Consider the following 27,988-nt stretch of genomic DNA (forward strand, 5'->3'; position numbering starts at 1 on the left):
AAGAAGTACGTGGAGCGTCATTAGTAACTGTGTGTGCGTACTCATACAGTTCCTGTCGTTATTATTAACTGTCCGTGCTCGTCGACACTTTAATCGCTTTAGAAATGTTGATCGTTGCTATGACACCGAACAAATTTCCGCCACGACAGATCGTCTATGTGGCAGCGCTTCACTCAAGTCGTAATACTAATGCTAGGCACGCAAACACGCACTGTTCTCTCACGTGCTTTAATCACGTTTGTTGTTTTAAAAATGTCTTCACGCAACATTTCGATCATCAAAACTGTACGCTTTGCCCAGTTTATGTAGCTTTTGCATCCAACTCCAGAAGTATTTGGAATTAGGGTTAGAGTGGAGCTTCTACAATAAACCATCCGTACTTGTACTTCACCATTTGACCGCAAGATGGTAGTCCCCGTTAGATTGTGTGCTTCTTTCTGTTTAAAAAAATAGAGAGTGATTTGAGTCACAATCTAACATATATTTATACAACAGAGTTACTTAATTAAATTTAAATATGAAAACTTAGGTGGCATTATTGATTACAAGGTTATTTTGAGCTTGTGTTTATATTGTTAATGTTGCTCATCATCATTAAGCTATAAATAATTTTATATTAAATATTTTTATATTATTGTTAGTTGTAGTATTAGTAGTAGTATGCGCAGGATTTTATTTTATTATAAGTTTTTACAAGGATTTCAAGTTGCTGGGGACCCACAGAAAAAATGATTCCATCAGAGAGAAAAAAAAGATGTTCAAGCTAATTGCATAAAAAAATACAATAAAAACACAGTCCGATTACACCTGTAAATAAGCTCGTTACAAATTCAACTTTGCAAAGAAAGCAAGTTAGCCAATGATAAACTGATAAACAGTGACACTATGCTCAGTGGCATATTCAGTCTGCTTAAGTAAGTTCACTTTAAGCATTTTTAAAGCAAAATAAAAGCATACATAATAATAATAATAATAATAATAATAATAATAATAATAATAATATCACTTTTATTAATGCTTTTGTTGGACTTCACATTGCAGCCTTGTGCCTAAAGTGTTCTGTAAAAAGAAAGTTCTTCATGGCGAAACGAAGAACCAATAGAAGACATCAGAGGACAAGAAGTCTTAAGTGGATTTCGAGTCATCCTGTTTGCTAACAGTTTATAAAAATAACTAACGGAAATGGGGGTTGCTGGGAATCGTAGTTCTCCCTTTGAGGTAGCGGATATGACGCATGTGTTGTGCAGCGGGTAGCTGGGTGTCGTCCGCAGTCTCCTTTGCTGTAGTTGGATGAATCAGTCGACGTTGACAGTCAATGGGATATGACAGTGCTTTTGTAGTACGCCGCTAACTTTAGCTAGACCGTTAGCTGGCTGTCAGGTCTTTAGGAGTGCGTTAGCCGAAAGAGAGAATTTCCAGTGCCAAGGCATTTTTGAACAAAGTTGTACAATTCGTCCGCCTTAATATCTTTATAAGATGACGCTGATGATGTTTTCGGCTAAAGGAAGCTAATTTAACTTAAGCTAGATGGCTAGCTACCGTGTCATCAACTTGTGAATGTTATAACTTAGTCACTGTGCGGGCCATAATAACCTTATTCATTGGAGAGTGTAGCTAACTAGCCGTTGTATTAGCCGGGTAGCATTACAGCGTGAAGTGAAAATCGAAACGAAGTTAAAGTAGTGCTAGTGAAGCTAGCTAGTTTTAACCCGTAGAATGAAAAAGACACAGCCTGACACATTGGATTTTATTCCTCAAAAAGACATCGTATACAACAAACTTCTGCCGTACGCGGACAGGCTAGACGCTGAATCCAATGATATTTTGAGTAAGATAAAAGGAAACTTGGGCCGAGCTGTTCAGCTTCGAGAGATATGGCCCGGTGTCCTGTTTTGGACGAGGAAACTTTCCACGTAAGTAACACTAATCTCTAATGTCCTAATGTAACAGTTGTTGCTCACTTGGTAATGTTTGCAACATTGAGCCTATTGAGAAGTAACGCAAACAACATATATTTTACCACTGTAACTCGTAAAGTGTAAAATGCGGTGTGTTTATTATATAATACGCCGAAGTGTTTTGTAGGAACTGTGCGCACACTGATCAGTCAAACCGAAAACTTAGATTTGTTTTGCGTGTTTTACGAAACACGGTCGTTTCCTCACGGCCTGCTGTGCTTAATTACTTATAAAACGCTACACAGCTTTGAATGCCCGGTAGCTACAGTCTGTCGGGCATCTGATTAGGGACGCTACGGGACCAGCAAAAAAATATTGTCGGTATGGATAGTTGATTACATTATGCTGTTTGTTGTTGTTGTACGTGGTTGCAGGCCTGCTTTAATCCATTTCAGTCCCAAAAGCTGGCTCATTGCACTTTTCAGGAGTGACTCACTGCCGGATCAGGCAAACGGAAAGTTGACTGTTATGCTGACCCAGATTCGGTTTACCAGTATTTTTGCACTTAAAGATTGATTAAAAAAACATTTTCATTTTAAATTGTCTACAAGCTTTATTCAAGTGTAGTATTTATTTTAAATATGACTTTTCTTAAATTATATTGATTATATTGATTACCAAGTTCATTACATTCCTGTGTCTTATGCATGTAAACACTTTTGACCTCTTATTATCTGTCCTGAAACTGGAGTCATTTTCCCACATTCTCTTCTCCTTAAGGTACATGAGACTGTATGGGCGCAAATTCAGCAAAGAAGACCATGTGCTGTTTATCAAGTTGCTCTACGAGCTAGTGATGATACCCAAACTGGAGATCAGCATGATGCAGGGCCTTGCTCGGCTTCTTATTAACCTCCTCAAGTAAGATTGGTTCCTGTCTGGTTTACTCAACAACTTGTACAGATGTGTTTTTGGTTTCTCCAAGAGTGAAGTTACATTTAAACATGCCGTATGCTCACCAGTGATGATTTGTCTGGTGAAGACTGCATGATCAGGTAGCTTTTGCGTGTTTCTCAATTTCTATACATATGTCATCTTCATCTTAACAGGAAACGAGAACTCCTGTCAAGGGAGGACCTTGAGTTGCCATGGAGACCGCTGTATGAGCTATACGACAGGATTCTTTTCTCAAAGACGGAGCATCTCGGCCTCAACTGGTTTCCCAAGTATGCCTGTGGTTTTAAGTGAAGCCTGCAAATGTTGTTATTAAAAAACAAAGAAATAAAAACAAATGAAAACTGTGCTTAAACTTAGAAATGAGGTATACTTTTTGGTTTAGCTGTTGAGTCAGATTTCACAAATTAGGTGGGATGTTTTTTTTAAAAGCAGCAGAAAATGTGCTTTAGGCAACATTTATTTCACGGTTAGTCTGAACTGCACATATGATAGTCAAATTGCACTGAACAGCTCCTTCACCTCTACATTGTTTTAAAATATGTGATGCAATCATCTTTATTAATCCTTCTTTGTAAAAAAAGCAACTATTTCCTATTCACAACCTCTTTAACACAGCACTTGACCAGCTATGTGGAGATTGGAGGAAGTCTGATTCCCTCCAACTCTCCTGCTATTTGTTAGCCAACTTTTGTTGCAGTTTTTGTGTGCGCAGCAACGCTGTCTCAGAAAAAGAATGTCCTGAAATGTGCATTATCATATTTATTGTTTTAAAATGACTCATTTCTCATCTTTCTCTAAGTTGGCCAACTCTTCACTCTGCCTGCCAGTGACATTGTCAAATGGAAGGATGTCTTAAAAAGAAAAAAGCTTGCTCCGCGACAAGTCAAATTTTTACTTTTTTCATTTCATAACTTCAGTAGACTGTTTCCCTGGTGTTGACATCCATTTATTTATTTTTCTCAATTCAAATTAAAAGGGATCCCTTGTGATAGTTGCTGTTTAATTCAAATTATGGCCTGGTTATTTTCAAACAGACTCGGTTTGTTATACCTCAGGTGACAAGCTTGTCATGTTTTATACCACGTAATGTTTGTTTTTACCAGGAACTATAGCCGCTATGATTTTTACAGTTTAGCATGACTTTAGAGATTTTACAATGTTGGTCTGTCCTGTGCAAGACGTTCCTTGTGAAGTTCTTAGCAAGCAGTGCGAGGTGCTCTTTTAGGGTGCTATGGGAACATTGCTACTTTGCTAGCAAAATGCTTTCATATTGAGCCAATGTAAGCAAGCTGCTTTGGTTGGTCAGCTAATCCTTGTCCAGCCCATATTAATGCACACAAAAGATAATATGTTGTATAAGTTGCTGCACAAGTAATAGGCACTCTTGTGTGCTGAATGTTTTTTTTTATGCCTTTGTCTCCTTTTACATTCAGTTATCTACGGCCTCGTTCATCCTCTAAACACGTAATGATAAAATTGGTTCAGAGGTGGTAAGGATAAACATTTCTCTTTGTGTTTTTTGTTTTGTTTTGTTTTTACTTTGAATTCATCCTTTGAGACACCATGTTGCATGTGAAAGTAAAAACTGGACACCCCATATGCAGCTTGTGAGAGAAGGAAAAAAAAAATCAGGAGTTAATCAATGTTAACATTTCACCCATATTGGAGACTGTCGCACTGCAGCTAACAAATTTTTGTATCATTCTACTCTTCCCGATAGCAACCATTAGCTCATATTAATAGATGATTCTTTTATTTAACATGTTTTCTTAAATGCTTCTAATCTTTCATGTTATGTTATGATGGCATCAGACTTTGATGACCATATTAAGATGTAGTACAGTTTACAGTATTTATGACACATTGTGAAGCATTCATTATGTTTTATGCTTGACTTTAGTTTCATTAACTCATAAGCTGTCTAGCTTTTTGTTGTTTTTCTTGTTACACATCCCCACTCTAACCTGTTTTGAAGTCCTTGGTTTACTGAGCAGCATTTTCAAGAGTCTAGATGTTTAGGAGCCCAAGTTCTTATAATTTTGTTTTTAAAACTATAAACATTTTTTCTAGTATTTGTAGGTTATATAGCGTGGTCCTTACCACAGAGTGCGCTCACTCACATTTTTCTGCTGTTGGATTTGCATATTTTGGGGTTTTTAGCTGGTGTGTTGTGGGCTTACAGTGTAAACAGTAGATCAGTAGGTTGCAGTTTGGCTTGCACAGCATCACTCATAAATGCGGCTATCGATTAAGAATTAAATCTGTCAGCTACAGCTATCTAAAGACTCGAGTGATGCAAAGACGGATAACAAGCTGTTGAGTGGTATTTTTCAACCAGGCATGGTTTGACTTTGCATGTCAGTAAATAGATGGGATTGTAGAAAGGAGCCTAAGAACTCTGGTTATATCACTCTCTGTCATTCAGTCTTTATGTAAAGGTAATCAAGTCAGGAGTTTTTAATTATTATTTTTTAAACTAGTGGAAAATTCGTAAACTACGCTAATGTATCATATTTGTAACTCTGTTATGTAAGAGTTATGGTGGTGTCAGTTAGAAACAGATTAACATGTACATCTTTATTTTGGCTTGAACCCAGTTAGTAAGCTCAGATAGTACAGGTAACATTTACTCTGCTTGTATTGTCACTATACACCGACCTGTAAACTTTCCTTTTTCACAGCACGTTAGTCAGATGTGTCAAGAAGTTTCTGTGTGCATGCAATTAAACTGAGATTGCACTGATGTGAAAGCTGATTAACTGTAACCAACATCAGTCTTTTACTGACAGCCTAATAAAAAACTTTTCACTCCTTTTTTCATTACAGCTCTGTGGAAAGCGTGTTGAAAACACTTGTGAAAAGCTGCAGACCGTAAGTACACCTTAATATATCAATTCATGAATGTCCTCATTTTACCTTGTCTTTGGATTCAGGAGTTTAATAGTACTGCAGATGTTTGGTTTAATAACTGCGTGTCAGTCAGAGAATCTCTTGTTTATATGCATATTGCGTTTCTTAACCCTTTATTTAAAAGTTGGGCAAAGAAGCTCTATGTTGTGTCATTTTATTATTGCAAAGCTTCAGGTTCACCAAAATAGTACACTTGCAGGTATCTTAGGTGAGCACTAGGATTCGTCCTTAAGTTTGCACTTAGGCAGATAATCCTATTATCTTATCTAATTCTGTCTTGTGTGAGAGTTTCCTCTTAGTGTGAGAAGCGAGAATGATTTGTGGTTTGCTGCTGAGACGCTGTGGATCAGCACTGAGGGAGAGGGAAGGACACTTGGTTTTGTTTTATTAATTTATTTTCCCCCAGGATCACCAGTGAATACAAAATCACAGAGATGGCTAGGTGACCTGAAATAACCTGCAGAGTTTAAATAAACGCAAAACAGACCATGAAAATCCTCTCGGGTCTTTGACCCCTGTGGAACCGTAGGATTTATCCTAATAGCTAAAAATGTGCCAGGTGTATGACTTGTAATCTCCCATCTGTGGGACATTGTGCTCTAACACTGGAATTTCAGTAGCTGCTGCTTGTGTGTACTTGAGTCACTTGTCTGTAATGTGAGCACAAACATGGCAGATCATGTCAACGAATAGATACTCAAATGAAGATAATGGTTCACAGTTGAATGCTTTTGCTCTGAAGCCATATAAAGTCTTATTCGGTACTCTAATGGTATTCTGAATAGTTAGAATAATGAGGAAATAAAATTTATATTGATTTATTTTTCACATGTAAGCATATTGCTCTCATGTAAAGAAAAAAAAATATTGAATGCAGGATTTTTTTTCCCTGGCAGTATTTTTACAACGTGATATTTTCTGTTTTAATGAAGAAAAGTACTTTGTGTGCTTCTACAAATGGCAGTATTGCTACAGAAAACCCCCAGAAAACAAAACAAAGAGTTTGCCTGGATTTCCCAAATTACCAGTTCGGCCCCTGTACTCTTAAATTTGATTTTCTGATCGATAATTCAGAGAATACTTTGACCATTTCAGGCAGAACTTGTGATAAATGGTCACCCTTACATGCAAAAATGACTCCTTAAAGTTGCTGTAATGTGCATTGTCAGTATCAAATCGTGTGACTTGACCACACCTATGAATGTTTAATTCTCTTCTCCGCTGTTCCCAAGAGTAGCCTGTGTATCTGTGTTTGTGTGGTTATCATCAATCTGCTCCTGTCCTGTCTGGATTTGTATTAGCAAAAATGAATGAGAGGCAAATGTCTGAACCTTACTACAGATTAGAATTCTTTTCTTACATTACAACGTAATAAAATGTATTCAGCAATTAGAAATAAGAAATCATATTCAGCATCAGGCAAACTGTTATTTATAATGTTGATAATTTCATAATAGATGCATCTGAATTCGCTTAAGTAGAATCAGCAGTGTTGAAGGTTATTATTATCAATCAATCAATCAATCAATCAAAATTTATTTATATAGCACATATTAAAACAACAGTGTTGACCATAGTGCTTCACAGTCAATAAAAACATGAGACAGTTAAAACAAACAATAAAAGAGGACAACAAACAATAGGTAACAACGCAACAAGCTAAAACAGCCAACTACACAGAATCAAAAGCCAAAGTAAAAAAATAAGTTTTAAGACGTAATTTAAAAGACTGGATAGACTCGGCAGTGCGAATATGAACGGGGAGGTTATTCCAGAGTCTGGGTGCCACGGATGCAAAGGCCCGGTCGCCTCTCGACTTCATTCGAGTCCTAGGTTGTGCTAGGAGCCTGTGGTTGGACGATCTAAGTGCTCTGTTGGGATTGTATGAATGGAGTAAATCAGAAAGATAACTGGGCGCTAAATTATTCAAAATATTAAAAGTGAACAAAGGAATTTTAAAATCTATACGATATTTAACAGGGAGCCAATGTAATTTGGCTAAAATTGGAGTTATGTGTTCATGAATTCTCGTACCTGTTAAAAGACGCGCAGCTGCATTTTGAATTAACTGGAGCCGGCAAAGAGAGGAGTGTTGGAGGCCCGAGTAGAGGGAGTTACAGTAGTCCAATCTGGATGTAATAAATGCGTGGATAAGCTTTTCAAGGTCCTTTAAAGGAAGGAACGGCTTTCTTTGGAAATCTGACGCAACTGGTAAAAGCTGTTTTTTACCACAGTGGACACCTGTTTCTCGAGTTTAAAAGAGCCATCCAGGAACACTCCGAGGTTTCTTACAGTGGACGAAAGATGGCTAGCGAGAGGGCCTAGGGCATCAGCTAACTGGTCTAGTGGAGTGTGACTACCAAAGACTATGATTTCGGTCTTATTCTCGTTCAATGTAAGAAAATTATGTGATAACCAAATTTTAACTTCATGCAAACAGTTGAACAGAGGTTGCAAAGAAGCAGTCTCATTGGATTTCAAAGGTAAATAAATCTGGATATCATCGGCATAACAGTGAAAGGAGATGTTGTATTTACTAAAAAATTATCCCAAGGGCAACATGTACAAAGAGAAAAGAGCAGGACCGAGCACGGACCCTTGAGGCACACCACAATAAATAGGGGCAGAAGCCGAGGAGTGTTGCCCAATAGCAACAGAGAACGACCTCTCTGAGAGATAGGATTTAAACCAAGATAAAACCGTACCTTTGAGACCAACAACATGTTCCTACTTAGTCTAGTCTTAAGTAATTCTGACCCAGGCTTTGTTTCATTGCTGGTTTTAAGTACTCCTTAGAAGTTGTCAGTCTCCAAACCTGATGTACACGTTCAGGTTGTCCATCTTTGAACCACACTTTAAGCTCCTTTGAAGGTTGAGATGTTTCATCTGTTCATATACAGTGACTGGCCATTTTATTAGGTACAACTGTGACCGGCCGAAAACTGAAAATGTAAAAGTTTGTTGGTTCTAGTTGAACTTGTTGTGTTTTTGGATTACATATTAAACATTTCTCCAATAAAGTGGATGGTAGTGTATTTTTATGAGCAATCATGTAAATGTTGGTGGTATTGTCACCATGTGTATATAATAATAATAATAATAAAATAAAAAAATAAAAAAAGCAAAACTCTGATTTTGTTTCTCTCTCTACCTTTGTGCAGGTACTTTTCAGAGGCGGCTACTCAGGAGATGCTGGATGAGTGGAGACCACTCCTTTGTCCCTTTGATGTCACCATGCAACGAGCAATCAGCTACTTTGAGCTCTTTCTACCAACAACTCTGCCTCCAGATCTGCATCACAGGGGCTTCAAGTATGAAACCTCTTTTATTCTCTTACATGTACACTGCTATTCAAAGTTTGATGCGACATCAAAGAGAAAGTAATCAAAAATGAGCTATGATATTTAGCAGTATGTCTACACAGGCCTACACAGTCATGTGTTCCAGTGGCAGATTGTGTTACGTAATTCAATTTATTAAAAAACGTCACCAGTTACGCTGGCAGTCCTTGTGTTGATAAGGAAAGATTTGCACTCTTCTTTCAACTTTAGCTGCTTGACTTTATGAAGAATCAGCCTTTGTATGTGAGGGGAGGAAAAAAGCTTTTCTTCTGAATAAAGAAGAGATGAATGGAAAGACAGAGTCAGCCTTCTGCAAAAGTAGAGGGTCCCGATACAGATGTCATGACTGCCACTCAGAACTGGCAGGCATAATGGAATAAGTGACTGTGATATGCAAGGGGCGTTTCCCATAGTGAGACATAGAAACAAGTGCTATAAAAGAGAACAGAGGCACAGTTTTTTTTCTATCCTAACCAACTGCAGTGAGACATATCGACTCTTTTTTAATACTCTGTATTTTTAATGCTTGTTTAAAAAGGATTTTTTTTTCAGTTCATTACTATATTAGCCATGTCCTGTCCTTGCACATTATTTTTATTATTATTATAATAAATGATAAATCTCATTGAGATTTAGAACTTTTTTTTAAGCAGATGTGTACAAAAACAAAAATTAATACGATAAAAGCGCACATTATAGATGCAAATGAAGAAAAACATGTTAAAGAGTAGTTTCAGTTAGGCAAACCTTTAAAATGTTTCAGTGAAATCAGAATCCAGTTTAATTAAAGAAGTGTAAAGATTTTTCACCAGCAGTAACCATTACTGACTATTATCCTGACTTTTAATTAACAATGTTTAAGAGTGCTGAGGAGATGCCATCTGTTCGTCTAAAGCGTGCTGCACTTCTACCAGGGCAATAAAATATCCTTGAACATACTATTAATGTTTTAATTTATATTAGGAAAATTTATCATTCATGCACAGCATAAGTTTGGGCAGCCTGAAGCAAGATAATAACGCTAATGAGCTTTACTAAAGCTTTAGCTTTAGCAAAGAAGTAAAACTTTGTTTTTGCATACACCAGCTATAACACCATCAAGATGTCAACCTTCTGTTTCATGGGTACTGAGTAGCTTTTACTGCATTATTGCCCCTTATACACAGCATTAAACGCTGTTTGGTTCGGCAGTATTCTTTAGTGCCCTTTTACTTGTAAAGCCTTGTTTTGTCTTAATTAAAACAGTGGACTCCTTTAAATGAAGAAATGTTGGTTAACATAAACTATGTAAGTCAAAAGAAGACCTGGAAAACTGAGGATTAAATTGCTCATTTGCTAATCAGAGAGACAAAGTAGGACTGCAAATAGATCAGCAGAAAGTGACTGTAATATTGTAACTAGTGGTGGGAGTGATCTCCTGAGGTTTGTGTGACAGCCACAGATAAAAGGATGATGATCCACATGTTTAATTTGGCAAAGATTTTACACCAGACGCCCTTCCTGGTGCAATCCTCATCATTTATCCGGGCTTGGGAGCACTAGGAGTACTCCAGCACTAGGAGTATACAGATTTGTGGTGCTGGGTTTCATAAAAGGAAAAACGGAGTCCACTTAAGTTAGCTCCCTCTGAATTCAGATGTCAGTTGGTCAAGAGCTGAAAAACTGTCTGATACAACAGGGACAATGATCTAAAGAAGGCCTAAAAATCCACCAGGAACTCTTGTCAGAGCCACATATTAAAGCTTTTGGCCTTCACAGCCTCTTGACTTAAAAATATTTGAAACGGTGGGGTAGATCTCAAACTTGCTGTGTGCTTAAACTCTGACATCTTCAAAGAGGAGCAGTTACTAAGTGCAAACTCATGGGTGCTTCTAACTGCTACAATAATATTTTCGAACCAGTGGATTGAGAAATGGTTAATTCATTCTGTCTTTGCCATGGGGAGTTATGTTACTTTTGCTGTTTCCAACATTTGTGAATTGACATAAATGTATATTTTTAAACCTGTAATCAAATTTAATTTGAACAGCTGTGCAGTAGATTGACTGACCCAAACATGGAAATGAGTTTTAAATTATTAATGCTCACCAAATTACAAAGCTCTTTGTAGGACAGTTATAAATAATTCAAGATTATAGAGTTAGAAGATAAAACACTACCCTACATTGTTTTCTGCTTATAGTAAGGGATTCACATCATGTTTAACCAGTGCTCCTCTCCCTCTGCCTGAAGCATACTTTCATTGGTCGGTTAAATGTCACACGTGTGTTATGAACTTGAAAGATTTATTTCCTGATTTTGCTTTTCTGACAGGTTGTGGTTCGACGAGTTGGTCAGCTTATGGGTATCTGTGCAAAATCTTCCGAGCTGGGAAGTTGTAAGTGGATGAATGTATAATTTTTTTTTTCCATATGTACAACATTTATTTTTTTTTTAACCTTTCTTATTTAACATGTCGTCATACGTCTTTGCAGCATCTGGTTAATCTCTTTGCCCGCTTGGCCAATGACAACATTGGCTACATTGACTGGGACCCTTATATTCCTAAGGTTTGTTGCTCCTTCCCACTGCACATTACACAACTTAGCACTTGCTTGTTTTTGAGGATTTTGGCACATGCTCCTATGTTCTCTGGGTTTGTATGTCATGTCTATTGCTGGTTATCAAGCAAACAAACTATCAGGTTTCTTTGTTGAGCTTGCTTTCCTTCTTGCATCATGTTTGCGTATTTCCCCGAAGTGATACCAGTATCTGTCACAGATAAACATTCAAAGAACTTGTCAATATCCAGGTAAACACACAAACAATATCCCTGCTAATTTTGTTTGTCACATTGCAGATTTTCACAAGAATTTTGAGGAGCTTGAATCTTCCTGTTGGGACCAGTCAGATGATTGTACCACGATACGTCACCAATGCCTACGACATCAGCCATGTGGTGCTTTGGGTGTCAGCCCTCCTGGTTAGTTTGTAGACCATAAATCATATTATGTTACAATATACCATATAATTTACTGCATTTACTGTACAGTTTGCAATTAGGCATATGTGATATTCTCAGTGATATTCACTGTACCAATTTCAGGGAGGACCCAGCAAGCAAGCTCAAGCTCAGCTCAGTGGCCTTTTCAACAGTATTACATCCTTCTTTCACCCGTCAAATCATGGCCGGTGGTTGGTGAGTCATTTCTTCGTACTTTTGGATGACTGGAACTAAACAAACCATAAATGTAGACTAGCTCATTATATCAACGGCTCAAACTAGCTTGTAAATGGAGAATATAAAAATATATAATATATTTTATATATAATATATATAAATAAACTACTGCTACAGTTAAAAACCTTTTAGTAATGAAATATTAAGAGTTGTGCTCTCAAATTGAGAAACTCTCCTTCGTTAGAACTTAGTTCAGCTTAGTTTAGTATAAATAGCAACAAAAAATAACCCCACAACATTTTGCTCGGCTCAGATTGGTACATGCAAATACACGACACCATGTTTTTATAACTGAAACCTTGTTACTACAAACTACCTGGTGGCACACATGGACCACTAAATACAGAAATCTGTCCCAGTAAACGACCTAAGCTTGCAGAACTTTTGTGTTTACATTCTGCCACACACTAACTTAAATTACTAGTTCAATTCAGAGTCTGCAAACTCCATACTTTTTGTATTATTTTACCATTGATGGTAATGCAGGATAAGAAAAAATCCACGTTTTCAATACAGACAGTCTGAAAGTGTGTTGAACTGTTGATGGTTAAAAACAAATTAAGACATTCTTTAACTTCTTGTCTTAATAAGTGAGTTAAAGCTGTTGTATAACATCTATCATACTAAATCAAAAGAAATCTTGAGTCATGTTGTTTTGATTTCCTTCAGTGAGTGTGATTACATCACTCATCCAGCTTGGTCCAACTATAATTCCAGCGTCAAATTAACAGGGACAGGGGGAATAGTTGCATATCTTTTTCCAGGAAGCCCCCTGAATCTTTTTATGGATTATGTCAGACTCTAGTTCAGAAATAACAGCAGGACACGTGAATGAGATAGCTGTGATACTATTAAAGGTCACTGGCACCCGGGTCACATGCCTTTCTGTTTTGAGGATCCTGTCTTTAATCACGGCAGGTAGCAACATGTCCTGGTACACAAACCTTTGTTTTGTTTAGGGCATGAGTATGTGTATTTAAGGGTGCTGATTGCATAGATGTGAGATGTTGTTTTATTACACGTAAACACTGTTTTGCAATCAACTAAAAAAAGAGTAGCAGCGTGAATCAGCTGACGATCTGGTGGGATGGGAGACCGAGAGTTGAAAAGTTTGACAATCACATGACTGTACTTTGTTGTTGTTGTTGTTTTTGTGAAATTTCACTTATACTCTTCTGATTTTTATGGACCTGAGCTCATGTACAAACATATAAAAGTGTTTTAGTATTATATTGTATATAACATATAAGATGGAAAAATCATAATGGCAGCATTGCTGTGAGCCAAAAAGCTATCATGATCAATAAATCCTCAGCTGGTATGTTCATGATGTCATCTTCTAACAGCACCTTCTACCTTTCAATTTGTCCAGAGTACATGGAAGCCCCCCAGTGTCATCTCTGTCATGCATCTATCTTTCTCCCCCTCTGTTTGCATGCGCAGATGAAGCTCATGAAACTGCTCCAACGTCTCCCAGCCAGCGTGGTTCGGCGGCTTCACCGAGAGCGCTATAAAAAGCCCACATGGCTTACACCAATACCAGACAGTCACAAGCTGACAGAGGAGGATATCACAGACTTTGTGGAGAGTATGATGCAGCCAGTTCTGCTGGCCATGTTTAGCAAGACGGGCAGTCTCGATGCAGCCCAGGCCCTGCAGAACTTAGCGTTAATGAGGCCCGAGTTGGTCATCCCCCCTGTGCTAGAGAAGTAAGTTTGTACTGAAGTAGAGAATCCAAAACGAAAATTTGGCCCTGATTGTGCTTCAGAGTAATCTATTAAAAAAAATAGACTACATTTTGTGATGAAAACAAAAGACTGATTGTTCCCTCGCTTTGCCACAGAACATACCCTGCTTTAGAGACTCTAACAGAGCCCCACCAGCTGACTGCTACTCTGAGCTGCATGATTGGTGTGGCACGGAGCCTAGTGTCAGGTGGGCAGCGCTTTCCTGAGGGGCCCACTCACATGCTACCCCTGCTCATGAGGGCTCTGCCTGGCGTCGACCCAAATGACTTCAGCAAGTGCATGGTGGGCACCACTGATGTTCATCTCTGTTATTGCTGAACTTCCTAAAACTGACACAAACTTCATTCGTGTTCCTACAGATCACATTCCAGTTTATTGCTACGTTTGTGACTCTTGTGCCTTTGGTGGACTGTTCGTCTGCCCTGCATGAACGAACAGACTTGACAGAGGTGAATTTCTGTTTTGTTTTTTTTCTCCATCTTTCTGCATTTAAATCAAAAGTGTTACATCATCCTTACGTATGACTTCTGTTCCTTTTTTTTGGCACCTTTAAGGTGGAGAGAGAGTTGTGCTCAGCCTCAGCTGAATTCGAAGACTTTGTGCTTCAGTTCATGGACCGGTATGTGCAACATTAATACAAAACTGTCTACATTAAAGGAGAGAAACTGTTCAGCAGCAGTACAATTCTCCATTGTTGGGTCATAGTTCCCATTCGGTATTCTTGTAGTCAAAATTTAGTTTCATATCATGGCAGAGGAAGTTAAAATGAGTGTGGTAACAAATTAGAAAAATTATTTTCCTCTTTTCTTAACAAATAACTAGATATACTTACTCTTTATAACTGATTTATCTATATACACCAGGAGTATTTTCTATATTCAGTATCTATTTAAACATTTTTTTTCTTTTTTCTCATTTTCCCCTGCATAGATGCTTTGCCCTGATAGACAGCAGCACTCTGGAACAGACCCGAGAGGAAACAGAAACTGAGAAAATGACTCATCTGGAGAGCCTGGTAGAGCTCGGACTGTCTTCAACCTTTAGCACCATCCTCACACAGTGCTCCCTGGACATCTTCAAGGTTAAGACTCAGTCTCGTCTTTTCATGCTGTTACTTGTACATAAACAGTACTATAGAAAAGTCTAATATTGAACAAAATGCTTTCTAAATAATGACGTGAGTGTGAGATGTCTGAGAGCATGTTTTGGGTCATTGTCAAGTTGGATAATGGATTTTGGGGCATTGTTTGGTGAATAAGAATTCAGTCATTTATAGTGAATTGAGGTTTGCGTTTACCTCAACTGCAAGAAGGCAACAAGTATTTGTTTTAAAAGCATATTTATATTTGATTTAAAACTATGATTGATCAAATTTCTGGAAGAAAGATGCCCCTATATCTCCTATTAAAGTTGATGCATTATACTCAGCCCGTCCTATAATTATTTCAAATTAAATACCTTCTCTGATTTGAGTTCAGAGGCATCCTTTGTTTGTTTTGTTTTTCTTAGTTTTTAATTGAGCTTTTATTGTGAAGCATTTACAAGCTTACCACGTACAACAACATCTGGATGGGAAGGATGACATAGTGACGAGGATCTGAATGAATGAATTAAGCAGCCTTATTTTGTCAGTTTGGCCCACTTAAATGTACCTGGCATGTTATTTGGAAATATCTAAGTATATAACAAAATATAGCAATGCAAGTTTGTCTTGCTTTAAACCAACACATTTTTATCCAGGGGCTTCTTTTTATGCTCCTTAGAAGGTAAGCTGAGGGCCAGCTGTCATATGTTATAGTTAACTACACCCTAGACATCATCTGAGAGGTGGCTGATATCTGACTTATTAACTGATTCTTGCTATTAAACAATGACAGTGACTGATGTTAGTGGGCAATAGCAAATCTTTGAAGCTTTGCTCAGGGCTGAATCTTCAAAGACGGTTTAATTATGGCTTTAAGTTTCGTTACTTTCATTTTCCTCAAAGGTGAGGGGAAGAAAAAAAAATCATCATTCAGCTAATGGAGGCATTGTTGTTTAGAACATTGATATCTGCCCCAGAAATTCACTATTGGTGCATCTCTGCTTCTAATTGACTGTTTTGGTATCTTTTATTATTAATGAAAATATGTTACGTGTTTTTACAGTATTTATACATATGAACACATTTGTCACTTTGTTTTAATAGGTGGCTCTAGAAAAGGTGTTCAACTTTGCAACCACGAACATCTTTGAGACTCGTGTAGCCGGCAGAATGGTTGCTGACATGTGTAGAGCTGCAGCTAAGGTAAATATCATTCACTCAAACTCCTCGTGGAGCTCCTTAATTTATGTTTCATTTTCATTCTGCTTCTGTTTTCAGTGTCACCCTGCAGAGTCACTCAAGGTGTTTGTACCACACTGCTGCAATGCAATAAATCAAATTGCTGTCAGTAAGTAATGCTCACACAGGAATAGCCATATGTAGTTGATATTTCCAAATACCTGAATCTGGTTTTCCCTCCCTGAATTGATATTATTTACCTGATGCACCCCCCTTTTTTTTTTTTTTTTTTGAACAGATGAGGAAGTGTTGAATGAAGAGGAGCTTGACAAGGAATTTCTGTGGAATCTCCAGCTGCTCTCTGAGGTGAATTGACTTCTTTATAATTCCAGTTAACTTATCTGTTTGCCAATTCCTTACTTAAATAATTCTTTGCCTTAACATTTATTTTACCTTCTTGCTGTTTGCACCTGCAGGTGTCTCGTGTGGATGGCGATAAGATCCTGCCCTATCGCTCTGAGCTGGTTCAGATTTTGCAGTTGACACTCCACCTCAAGTGTAAACAGGGCTACACTCTGGCTTGCAACCTGCTGCACCACATTCTTCGCTCAACAGCCCTCATCTACCCCACAGAGTACTGCAGTGTGCCAGGAGGTTTCCATCAACCAACTGGTGACTACCTACCCATTAAGGTACAAATACCAAATATGCTTTATATATAATACACATTAGTCTTTTTGTCAAGTGCATTTACTGTCAGAAACTGGCTTCAAAGACTACTACTATACTCAACCATTGAGTCAAGGTCAAAATCAGGCACTAGCAATTAGAGACATTTGTCCTTTAACCAGATAAGTCTTAGTGAAGCAATGACCTGGTTTGATTAAATGTCTACTACTTTGTTTAGTCCTTTGATCCTATTAAGTCTCTTCCTCTGTAGAGGCAGGGGTAGTAGATCGTTTGGCTGGATTAGTGTCTTGGACCATAGAGGAAATAAAATGACTCTTATGTGGTTACCAAGTTAAGAGCAGTTGTCAAGTGAAATGTGCTGTGTGCATCTGTTTTAACCAGTAATAAAGAAATCACATACTGATGTCAGCTTTTCTGTTTATCCACTAAACACACAATTAGGGATATCAGTTTTTGGGTCAGTCAGTCTTCTAAAGAATGATTAGATGTTGTTTTTGTTTTTTGTTTTTTTTAACTATTAGTAGTGAACATCCAAGAAATAAAAGAAGATTTAATGTATGTAAATTAAAGTTTTTTTTTCTTGAAAAATTAATTTTTTTTGTCTTTAGACCAAAGTTGCATTTGCAAATAGCACCTTAAGTTGTTGTAGCTACACATGGCCCAAACCAGAATAGAAAATATGAAATTCCTGTGATTTATCTTTCTTAATATAATGATGGTAGTGTATGTATATATGTCTCTATGTACCTTATGTCCTCCTTTACAGGTGTACCAATCTCACATGACCATCATCACATATAGAGCAAATATTAAATTCGATATTTTGACTTTTTCATGTTCATCATTCCCCCGCTGATGCATGTTAACCTTACGTAACTTAAATGTCATCAATATTTGTATCTGCAGCAGAATTTTCTTGATAAAGCACCGCAGGGCCATAGGGTGGGTTTTTGTTAGATTAAATAATAACTTGTTTGATGTTAATGTCGTGCAGGACTGGGGTCGACCTGGGGACTTGTGGAATTTGGAAATCCAGTGGCATGTACCCAGTGTTGAGGAGATCTCGTTAGCGTTTTATTTACTGGACCTTATTCTTCAGCCTGAACTTCAGCGCCTTAAGAGATTTGCAGAAGGTGAACAGGACATGAGCAGGTAAGGAACTGCTCTGCTGCCAGAGGTCACTAGCTGTAAACTGCATTTTTTTTTTTTTGTTTATTTTGGTGGATTCTGTTTGTGATAGATTTGTGTTTGTTAATTTGTACTTTCAGAGATGATGTCCTACAGAGCCTCACCATTGTTCAGCACTGTCTCCTAGGAGCCGGGGGTCTGATGCCTCCACTGAAAGGAGAGCCTATCCCTGAGCTGTAATTGCTTTGATATGATCAAGAAAACCAGATAAACACATCAGTGATAGTCAATAAAATACAGGGGATACAGGGATCAGAGAAATCCTCACTTTATCTGCTTAATTTTAAATGTTAAACAGTTCTGTTTTTTTGTTTTTGTTTTTTTTCTCCCAGGGTTCATAGCATGGTGAATCTAGATGAGACCACCCTCTATACAGGAATGGAGTATGGTGTGTTAATCTCTTCTTAAGACCTATCGGAAGAAGTTTTTTTCTTCTCACATTAGATATAAATTAAAGGGTTTGTTGAAATATAAACTTACACTGTATTATTATCTCGACCCACAGATAAGTCCAGAGAGAACTACAGAGATGCTATCTGTAGTGTGATGAAACAGCTGCTACGTACGTTTTCACCCACTTATACCCCCTCGTAGGCTTGTGATCCCTCTTTATTCTACAGCGACATCCATAACTTCACTGTTCCACCATCTGACTTCTGTTTTGTCTTCCTGCAGAATATATCCTGGAGCACTCAGAGGATGACACAAAGTCTCTTTTCTCCATCATCAAGGTGGGCAGCCAGTAAAGTAACAGCCAAAATAGAAAATACTTGCATTATATCTGTTTGGAAAGCCACAGTGCAGCATGTCTGAGTTGTTAGGTGTGGGATAATGTGTGGGCATCGACTATCATGGTTCCTGTCTCGCCGAACACAAATCAGTATTTTTGTCTGTGACGTTTTAGATTATCAGCGACCTTTTACACTTCAAAGGTTCTCACAAGCACGAGTTTGACTCCCGCTGGAAGAGTTTCAACCTTGTGAAGAAATCAATGGAGAACAGAGTAAGATTGCTCTTGTATATTTGTACTGCTGTTATCCTGGAAGAAGTCATAAAAAAAAAAAGCACATTTTCAAAAGTTACAGAAGATGCACTAGTGACTGTAGTGACCTCACCCTTTGCATTTACAGCTTCATGGCAGAAAGCAACACATCAGAGCTCTTTTAATAGACAGGGTCATGCTTCAGCATGAAGTAAGTCATTCATAGAGTAACGGCATTGTAGGTTAGCTTTGGCGTTTTTGCATTTCTGACTTTGATTTTGTCCTTATCAGCTGCGAAAGCTGACGGTGGAAGGATGTCAGTACAGGAGCATTCACCAGGAACTGATGAGAGATCTGTTGAGGCTTTCCACAAGCACCTACAGTCAAGTGAGTTCTGCACGGCACCCTTCAGGAAAAGCATAGTTTACATTTTGTTAATACATTGCCAGTGTGATTTACTAGCTTACTAAGATTTGAGTAGTGTTTTGTAAATGATTAATAATTGAGACTTGTTGCCTTCCAGGTACGCAGCAAAGCTCAGAATGTGTTGTTCACTGCACTGGGAACCTACAATTTCTGCTGCAGAGACCTCATCCCCCATGTCCTCGAGTTTCTCAACCCAGACAACAGCGCTGTTACTCAGCAGCAATTCAAAGTATGGCAGTCAGCTTTGCACTAAAAATTCTTGAACAGTTATTTATATTTGTAGATTTATTTTAATACTGTATCTGTATTTCTCCAGGGTGCCTTGTACTGTCTTCTGGGGAATCACAGCGGCGTGTGCCTGGCCAATCTGCATGATTGGGAGTGTATTGCTCTGACGTGGCCTGCCATCGTACGGTCTGGCCTCAGCTCAGCCATGTCTCTGGAGAAGCCCTCAATTGTGCGGCTCTTTGACGATCTTGCAGACAAAATCCATCGGCAGTATGAGACCATCGGCATTGACTTCTCTGTGAGTTGAGTGTTAAGAATGCTTTCAAAAGTGAATCATGAAATGAGGTATTTGCCTTCATATAGTGGTAAAAGCACAATAGCTCAAAAGTTCCCATCTTGAACACAGATCAGATCTTTTACAAAAATGTGTTATATTTATGTTTGGGAAAAAATGCAAAAGGTTAGAGTTATATGATTAACATAGGCTTAAAGTGCTGACTCTTAGCTTTTAGTTGGAAAACTGACCAAACCATTGAGGAATTCCATCCATTTTAAACACACTTTCATATTTTCAGAGCTCAAACTTAATTGGGCAAATTAACATACTGATGACATTTTTACATTTTTGTCAAGAATCTTCATGGGCAGTGACTTCCTGATATGTGACACAAGGGCCCCACTAAAAAAAGAGGCTCTTCTTCCTTTTTATGCTTTGCCAGGCCTTTCACTTCATTTTCAGTGCAGCATGTGAAATGCACTTCAGTTGCGCTGAGATCAGGTGACTGACTCGAATGTTACAGAACATGCCACGTCCTTACCTTTAAAAGTCCTAAGTTGCTTTTGCAGCATGCTTTGGATCTATTTGCACTGTAAGGCACTGTCCAATCAACTTTGCTCCATTTGGCTGAATCTAAGCACAATGTATATATCTCAGTCTGTTTCTGTCTTTTTTCACATAATTATTAATTGGAAGTTATACATATCGTGCCCTTCCCATGATGAGCTATTCCAAGTCTTCTCAATACAGTCTTGTTATTATAGTTCCGGTTGAGCTTAGGTTTCTCTTTTCAAAGAATGCTGTTCCAGAGCTGGTCTAGCCTTTTTAAGATGTTTCTAATCTATCTAATCTGCCCTTTGTGTTCTTGAGACTGATTGCTCCATGTGAGAAGAAAGAACCTTTCAATTTGCTCTAATGAAGTCTGGATTCTTGGACTGTATATCCTGACAAGAATTTTCTTTATCATGGGAATAATCTGGCAGACATCAAAAACAATGATGATCTGTGGTCATCTGAGTCTTTTTACGTGTACTGGTTCCCACTTATGTATCTGGTGGATTTGTTTTGTATTTAATGTAGCATGGTGCACTTGAATTTGGCTATACGTTTTGGGTTCACAGCAACAATTTTCCAATGCAGATGCCAGTCATAGCCTCAGAACTTTTCATAAAACTTTTAACTGAATTGTTCAATCCCATGTAATTCCTCAACAGTTACTGGTTCAACCCCATCAGAAGCTGCACTTTAAGCCCTTTTTAATGACACAATAACTTTAACATGGTTTGGTAGTCGAAGGAATTAGAAGTTTTAATTTAACAAACAGTAAAAGACACTGAAAGTTTCATGATGAGGTCTAATTGAACTAGATCAGAAGGTCTCCAAAAGTTGATTCTGTTCATCTGGACGTAGCGTTTTGCGGGAGAATCGTTTCGTCACTCATCCAAGATCAGATCAGAAGGCAAAACTCTGAAATAAACGCACATGTTGAATTTGTCCATGCATTGGAGGAGTTTTGAACTACACTGACCTTACAAAGGTCTCACTTAAATTTAAAAGCTTGTCTGGTAAAACAATTGTGATAATAATTAATTACTTACTGTTTGTCGTCATTATGAGGCTGACTCCAACACAGTCATTATGCATACCAAAGACAAGAGCTTTTATCTGCTGTTAGTCTGAGTTTACGGATTACTCCCTCCTTATGGGGAGTAATCCGTAAACGTGTCCTTTACACGTTCGGACAAAATATTTTTATAATTATATATAAATTGTGTTTTATCCTTTTCCATGCTGTTAGATCCCCGGTGAGTGCTGTGATGTGGCTAAACAGATTATGACTACTGGGAATCCTTTACCTAAGGAAGATGTTCCCTCTGAGGAAGAAGTAGCACAAGGTCTAAAGAGACAGGAGCTCAAGAACTCCGAGTCTGTCGGGTAAGTTTTACATCAACAAAAAGATGAAGATGACCATACCAACATCCTTGCAGTTGAACACGTGAGAAGCAACATAAACTTCTGAACACTGGTGTAACCTTTCTATTAAAATGCTGTTTTAATCTGCATTCACCCTTACTGTAAGCATCATAGGTTCGACAACAAAATGCATGTAAATAATTACATTCTACATTTTTGTAGGAGATACAAGCAGCTCATTGGCGATCTTCTGGACTCTCTCAGCAACGGGAACTCGTGGGTTTTTTTTAATGCACATACCATATATTTGTGCCAGTGTTTACTTATGACAGCCTCTCACTGTAGTTTTGTTTCTCATTCCAGACCTTGGAAGTTTGAACACATTGCAATAGGCTTCCTTTCTTTGCTACTGAGAGATGACCACCAACTCCCTCCAGCTGCTGTTTTGTTCTTTGTGAAAAGCCTCAACCATGAATCTCTCTATGTCCGTAAGGTGCGGCATACACGCGTAGGAACAGAGCTGTGATTTCTTTTCTTTTCCCAGCAGCATATAGATGTAGTACAGCCATTGCTATAAGGAGTTTGCTTGAAGTGTCACATTTTGTCCTTTAGGTGGCGATATCAGCTGTGGCTGGCATCATGAAACAAATAAAGAGGGCGCATAAGAAAGTCCCTGTGAGCCCCTTGGAGCTCTGTAAGCATATGTTTTTGTTTATCCCCCACTACTGTTTTTGTGTATTCTTACTGTTTCTAAAGGTCATCTCAAAATCTGGATTTTATCTTTGATAGGTGGCTTGAAACAGCTTAGTGGCACTGTAGCAGGGGATCGCACAGACAACCAGTGGCTTCAGTATAACAGCAGTACCCTTCCACGCACACAGGTGGACTGGGATCAGTGTGTGTTTGTGGAGAAAACCCATTGGGGATACTACTGCTGGCCAAGGTTATGATTTTATAATGCCTGCATTTCTTTGTGTTTTCCTTATGTGACTCTTTAGCTTTCATTCATTCATTTCTTTTGCTATCTGCTGCTTTAGCAAGAGATTCTCTTCCACACTTCTTCTTTTCTAACTTTGTAATTGTTCTCCAGAAACCTGATGATGTATGTGCCACAGGAGGAGCAGCCCACGCAAAACCTGGCCAGAGAGGAAATGACAGAGGTGCATACAAACAAGCCTGGGAAAAATATAACACACACAGTGGTGTGAAATCATGGTAACTGCAAGTGCAAAACTTTTATTTTCCGCTCTTCTTGACAGTGGGAACAGATCATCTTTGACCATTTCTCAGACCCAGTGTTCATTAACCAGTTCATTGAGTTTCTCTCACTTGAAGACCGTAAGGGCAAAGACAAGTTCAGCCCACGCAGATTCTGCTTGTTTAAGGTGAGGTAGTAGATTCAAAACCAAGGGGAAAAAACAGCTGAAGTGAATAAATGCAACTAATTTGCCTTCTCTTTTTCGCCTAGGGATTGTTCCGTAATTTTTCCGATGACTTTTTGCCTCTGTTTCGGCCACATATGGAACGTCTAGTGGCAGACTCCCACGAGAGCAAGCAGCGTTGTGTTGCGGAGATCATCTCTGGACTGATCAGAGGCAGCAAGCACTGGAGCTTCTCAAAGGTACAGCTCCAAAACAAGATGATCCTCATCATTCAGGTCTACAGACTTTCTGTATTTATCAAGCTATAACTTTGGGGAAATCCACATGTGGAGATTTTTTTGTTATTGGCATTAAACTACGTGTGGAGGCCATTTAAGTGATCGCACCACCACCACTCTTATTGTGGTTGTTTAGGTTAGTTATACTGTGTTAACATTGTCCTTGGTCATTCCATTTCTTCAACAGGTCGAGAGCCTTTGGGAGCTGTTGTGCCCATTGCTCCGCACTGCCCTGTCAAACATCACAGTAGAAACGTATGCAGACTGGGGTACATGCATCGCTACAGCCTGTGTAAGCCTTGTGTTCATTATTTTCTATCCTTCCACCTCCGTCAGTCATCGTACCATCCAAGTGATTGTTGTTTCTCACACTGACAGGAGAGCAGAGATCCACGCAAGCTTCACTGGTTGTTTGAGATGCTAATGGAGTCCCCAGTCAATGGAGAGGGAGGCTCTTTTGTCGATGCCTGGTGAGTAAAAAGTTACATCTTTGAGGAGATGCTGATGCCGTTGTCGGTGGGACTTAACAATCTGACACTTGTAATGGTTTTTCTTTTCAGTCGTCTATACGTGCTCCAGGGTGGTCTAGCTCAGCAGGAGTGGAGGGTACCTGAGCTACTCCACAGGTTGCTGCAATACCTGGAGCCCAAGCTCACCCAGGTTTACAAGAATGTACGCGAACGCATTGGCAGGTGAGACGCTTTTCGCACCCAGATTAAGCTTAAATGTGTCATCAAGTTATTATAAATTCGTTTGTATATCGTTTTTCTTTCATCCTCCCTCTCTACTTTTCTATCCTTCCAGCGTGCTCACGTATATCTTCATGATTGATGTCAACTTGCCATACACTCAGCCCACCACCTCCCCACGCATCTCGGACTTCACGGAGAGAATTCTGTTGCGGCTGAAACCTTTAAATGAGGGCGATGAGGAAATCCAGAACCACGTGATTGAGGAGAATGAGGTGGGAGTGCAGGATGAGAGGACTCAAGCAATCAAGTTACTCAAAACAGGTGGGTGGTTGATCTGTTGTCACTAACCAAATCAGTTTCTTTGTGAGACACACTCGACTGTGGCATTTATGAAATGATTCGTCCTGTGAATTTCTGCAGTGCTAAAGTGGCTGATTGCGAGTGCTGGTCGCTCCTTCTCCACTGCTGTTTCAGAACAACTGCAGCTGCTTCCCCTGCTCTTCAAGGTGAAATACTCACATTCAGTCTTAGCTTAGCTACCTTCGTCACTACCACCTTCAAGTTTTCTTTTTGTTGTGTTGTATACACTATAACATTTAACCCGTTGCTGTCGTGTTTCAGATTGCGCCGGTTGAAAATGATGACAGTTATGATGAATTAAAGAGGGATGCAAAGACCTGCCTGTCTCTGATGTCTCAGGGACTCCTCTACACAGAGCAAATCCCCATGGTCCTCAGTGTCCTACAGGAGGTAGGTCACCTGGCCGATGTGGCTGTCGCTCAGCTTTTTACCTGCATCACATAACACTGGGGTTTTCACTGATTATCACTGATCATAAAAGAAAGGTTCAGTGGGAAAGACAAAAGAATCAAAGGCATCTGATTATACTTAAATTTCTTTGACATTATGTAATCCTTTATCTGTCCATGCCTGGTATACTGTATTCATCATTGTTCCAATAAAAGGATTGCAAAGACAAACATGCTTATTGTGTACACCTGAAGTATGTTGCTGATGTGAGGCTGGCTCTGTTGCTGTGTGTTACAGATTGCTGGCAGCAGCTCCTGGCACGCTCGCTACACGGTGCTCACATACCTCCAGATAATGGTTTTTTACAACCTGTTCACATTCATGAGTGACCAGAAGGCAGTGAATGATGTGCGGGCGCTGGTGATAAAGCTGCTGGAGGACGAGCAGCTTGAGGTAACTTGAAATGTAAAGATGAATGCAGAAACATGTACCTGGAGTGGCATGAGCAGGAGCTGGAACCTAGCTTGAAGATAAAGAAACATGTGACTCTCGGATTATGTAACACTCGCCAAGCAACTGGCCACTATGTGCTTGTTTATGCTAGCAGGCACTCGCACTGTCTTTCAGCTTCACTGTAGTGATTCAGCGCGCTCCTCGTGGCTCTCTACTCTCTTCCCCCTTCCAGTCCTTTAGCTGTTGCCATGGAAACCACAGGCTGCAGTAATCTGTTGCTATGGAGATAACGTTTCGGATTGAACGAGAGTGAAAGGGAGAAGGATGGAGTAGAGACAAAGAAGAAGTGGGGGATGGAATTTTTGTTTGGCCACTTAAAGTCCCCTGAGCCTAATTTATCGGCCTTAGTGATGCAATACGTTTGTCTTGTTGTATTTAAAGATGCCTGTCCACTGAAAAACACCGGTCTAAGACTGAGAACTCCATTGAGAATAGAGCTAAAACAACATGCTACGAAGCATTTGGCTCCCATTATAGAAAAGCACTGAGTCCCCAGCTGGCTGTTTAAGTCCAGGTAGCCGGTGTATTTCCTAATGGGCCACCCTGCTTCTGACCCCGATACTGCAGCTATGGCATGCCTGGTACCGTACAGTAGTCATCGAGGTGCCAGAGCTCATGTGTCAGTACATAAATGTACTTATGCTGTGCCAACATCGTTTTGGGTGGAAATATGAATTTGAACCAGTGTTGTTTGAATATGAAATTCTTAAAAAGCATTCATTCTTTGATGGAGTCACATGCCTCTGGGAGCACCAGTAATGATTAACACACAGGGGTCCAGGCATTATCATAATTGGATGATGAGTCTTAAGCCTTTTAAATGCATCAGTCGGTGGCCAGTTACCAGATGCAATCCTAACCCATTACCTATGAGCAAACGTCAGCTTTTTAATCTGTTACCTCAGTTGGATTGTTTTGTGTCTTGTAATTGGTGTTATGTCCATCTCATTTTCGGCCTTTGTTTTCTAGGTAAGAGAAATGGCCGCCACTACACTCAGTGGCTTCCTTCAGTGCAATTTCCTGTCCATGGATGCCCCAATGCAGGCACATTTTGAGGCTCTCTGCAAGACTCGCTTGCCTAAGAAGAGGAAGAGAGATCTTGGCTCTATAGTGGACACCATCCCATCGGCTGGTAAGGAACTTGCTAAGAGTTACCTACCAACCAAAGATTGTGTGGGTTTTTTTCAGTGTCATTTGAATTTGAATGGAATCGCTACTCTTGTGTGTTTGCAGACCTGGTGCGCCGCCATGCTGGTGTTCTCGGGTTGAGCGCTTGCATTCTTTCTAGCCCATATGACGTCCCCACCTGGATGCCCCAGCTGCTGATGGACCTGAGTGCTCACCTCAATGACACACAACCCATTGAAGTATGTGTGGTCAGCGATTAATCGCCATTTATTATGGCATATCCAAAAGCTAACCATCACTTCTGTGGCGTCTCCTTTTAGATGACTGTAAAGAAAACCCTGTCAAACTTCCGACGGACACACCACGACAACTGGCAGCAGCATAAGCAGCAGTTCACAGATGACCAGCTGCTCGTCCTCACTGACCTGCTGGTCTCTCCCTGTTATTATGCCTAAAACCTGGTAAAGAATTATTTTACACTGTTGCCAAGTCATTACTGTCCCTGACTGTATTGTCTTCATTTTAACTAACTTTTTACATTTAATCTTTTTTTGTGTTTCATTGGAAACAGTTTGGAACAGCTCCAGTCTGTGCAGACATCAGCCTACATTGGGGAGAGGACCTGAGTGATTGACTGAGATAATACACAACATCCCAGCAGCATCAGATGAAGAGTGGCACTCAGAAGGATTAAAATGTTGTGTATTTATGTATTTAGCTCATTTGCATTTCTACTATACTTAATATTTAAGGATCCATCATAGCAGGGATGAATGGCCTGCAGTTTGTAACATTACTGTACAGATTTTTTGTTTTCTTTTTCTTTTGTGGTTTGCGTGCATGTCCACGTATGTGTGCGCGCGTGTGTGTGTGTGAAGGTTGATGGATGCTTGAAGACATCAGCCGGTGTCCCACACATTTCTCAGGATTATATCCCAAGTATCAGCTCTGAGCCAACACATTGTCCAGTGTAGGACATACTCTATCTTCCAGCAGTGAAGTGTTTGGTGCAAGCCAGAGAGAACTGAACAATGGTCTCTTTAGTTTAGACTTACAACTTGCAACACACAATGTTTGTGTGGTTGTTTGATCTATATGTGGTTATATGCATCGTGTATGTGTATATCATGGTATAGCAAATATGCACAAACATTTATTTATTTACCTTTTTTTTTTTTTTTTTTTTTTTTGAAGTGCTAAGTT

General features: G+C 39.2%; 1 protein-coding gene across 2 annotated transcripts; it reads left to right on the forward strand.

The window, feature by feature from the left end:
* Positions 1-1,288: 1,288 nt before the first annotated feature.
* On the forward strand, positions 1,289-27,972 carry psme4a (proteasome activator subunit 4a). Of its 2 annotated transcripts, XM_085368771.1 has the most exons (48): positions 1,289-1,913; positions 2,679-2,819; positions 3,008-3,124; positions 4,289-4,345; positions 5,682-5,726; positions 8,927-9,076; positions 11,420-11,483; positions 11,581-11,655; positions 11,946-12,068; positions 12,192-12,284; positions 13,770-14,035; positions 14,170-14,356; positions 14,434-14,523; positions 14,629-14,693; positions 15,005-15,155; positions 16,263-16,361; positions 16,437-16,506; positions 16,636-16,703; positions 16,814-17,029; positions 18,022-18,179; positions 18,296-18,391; positions 18,548-18,603; positions 18,721-18,777; positions 18,891-18,946; positions 19,120-19,218; positions 19,346-19,408; positions 19,489-19,584; positions 19,721-19,852; positions 19,940-20,149; positions 21,927-22,063; positions 22,265-22,318; positions 22,406-22,535; positions 22,655-22,736; positions 22,832-22,985; positions 23,133-23,202; positions 23,302-23,427; positions 23,511-23,663; positions 23,890-23,994; positions 24,081-24,172; positions 24,263-24,394; positions 24,507-24,715; positions 24,815-24,900; positions 25,016-25,144; positions 25,442-25,597; positions 26,627-26,789; positions 26,891-27,024; positions 27,106-27,246; positions 27,357-27,972. In XM_085368771.1, the coding sequence occupies exons 1-47, from the start codon at positions 1,717-1,719 to the stop codon at positions 27,238-27,240; spliced, it is 5,544 nt and encodes a 1,847-aa protein (XP_085224897.1). In that variant the 5' UTR covers positions 1,289-1,716; the 3' UTR covers positions 27,241-27,246; positions 27,357-27,972. The 2 variants fall into 2 exon arrangements, with proteins under 2 accessions (XP_085224897.1, XP_085224898.1); XM_085368772.1 differs by lacking the exon at positions 4,289-4,345.
* The last annotated feature ends 16 nt before the right edge of the window (positions 27,973-27,988 follow it).

The sequence above is a fragment of the Diplotaxodon limnothrissa genome, linkage group LG13, assembly GCF_057381915.1.
Source record: "Diplotaxodon limnothrissa isolate DT_005_m linkage group LG13, D_limnothrissa_male_GT1.1, whole genome shotgun sequence".
NCBI classification, from domain to species: domain Eukaryota; kingdom Metazoa; phylum Chordata; class Actinopteri; order Cichliformes; family Cichlidae; genus Diplotaxodon; species Diplotaxodon limnothrissa.

What these genes read in the sequence shown, in the direction of transcription:
- psme4a (XM_085368771.1), top strand. Translation starts at nt 1,717, where the DNA reads ATGAAAAAGACACAGCCTGACACATTGGATTTTATTCCTCAAAAAGAC. An exon ending in ATAAAATTGGTTCAGAGGTG is followed by an intron (nt 4,346 to 5,681) that starts GTAAGGATAAAC and finishes TTTTCATTACAG; the next exon opens with CTCTGTGGAAAGCGTGTTGA. An exon ending in TTTGGGTGTCAGCCCTCCTG is followed by an intron (nt 12,069 to 12,191) that starts GTTAGTTTGTAG and finishes TACCAATTTCAG; the next exon opens with GGAGGACCCAGCAAGCAAGC.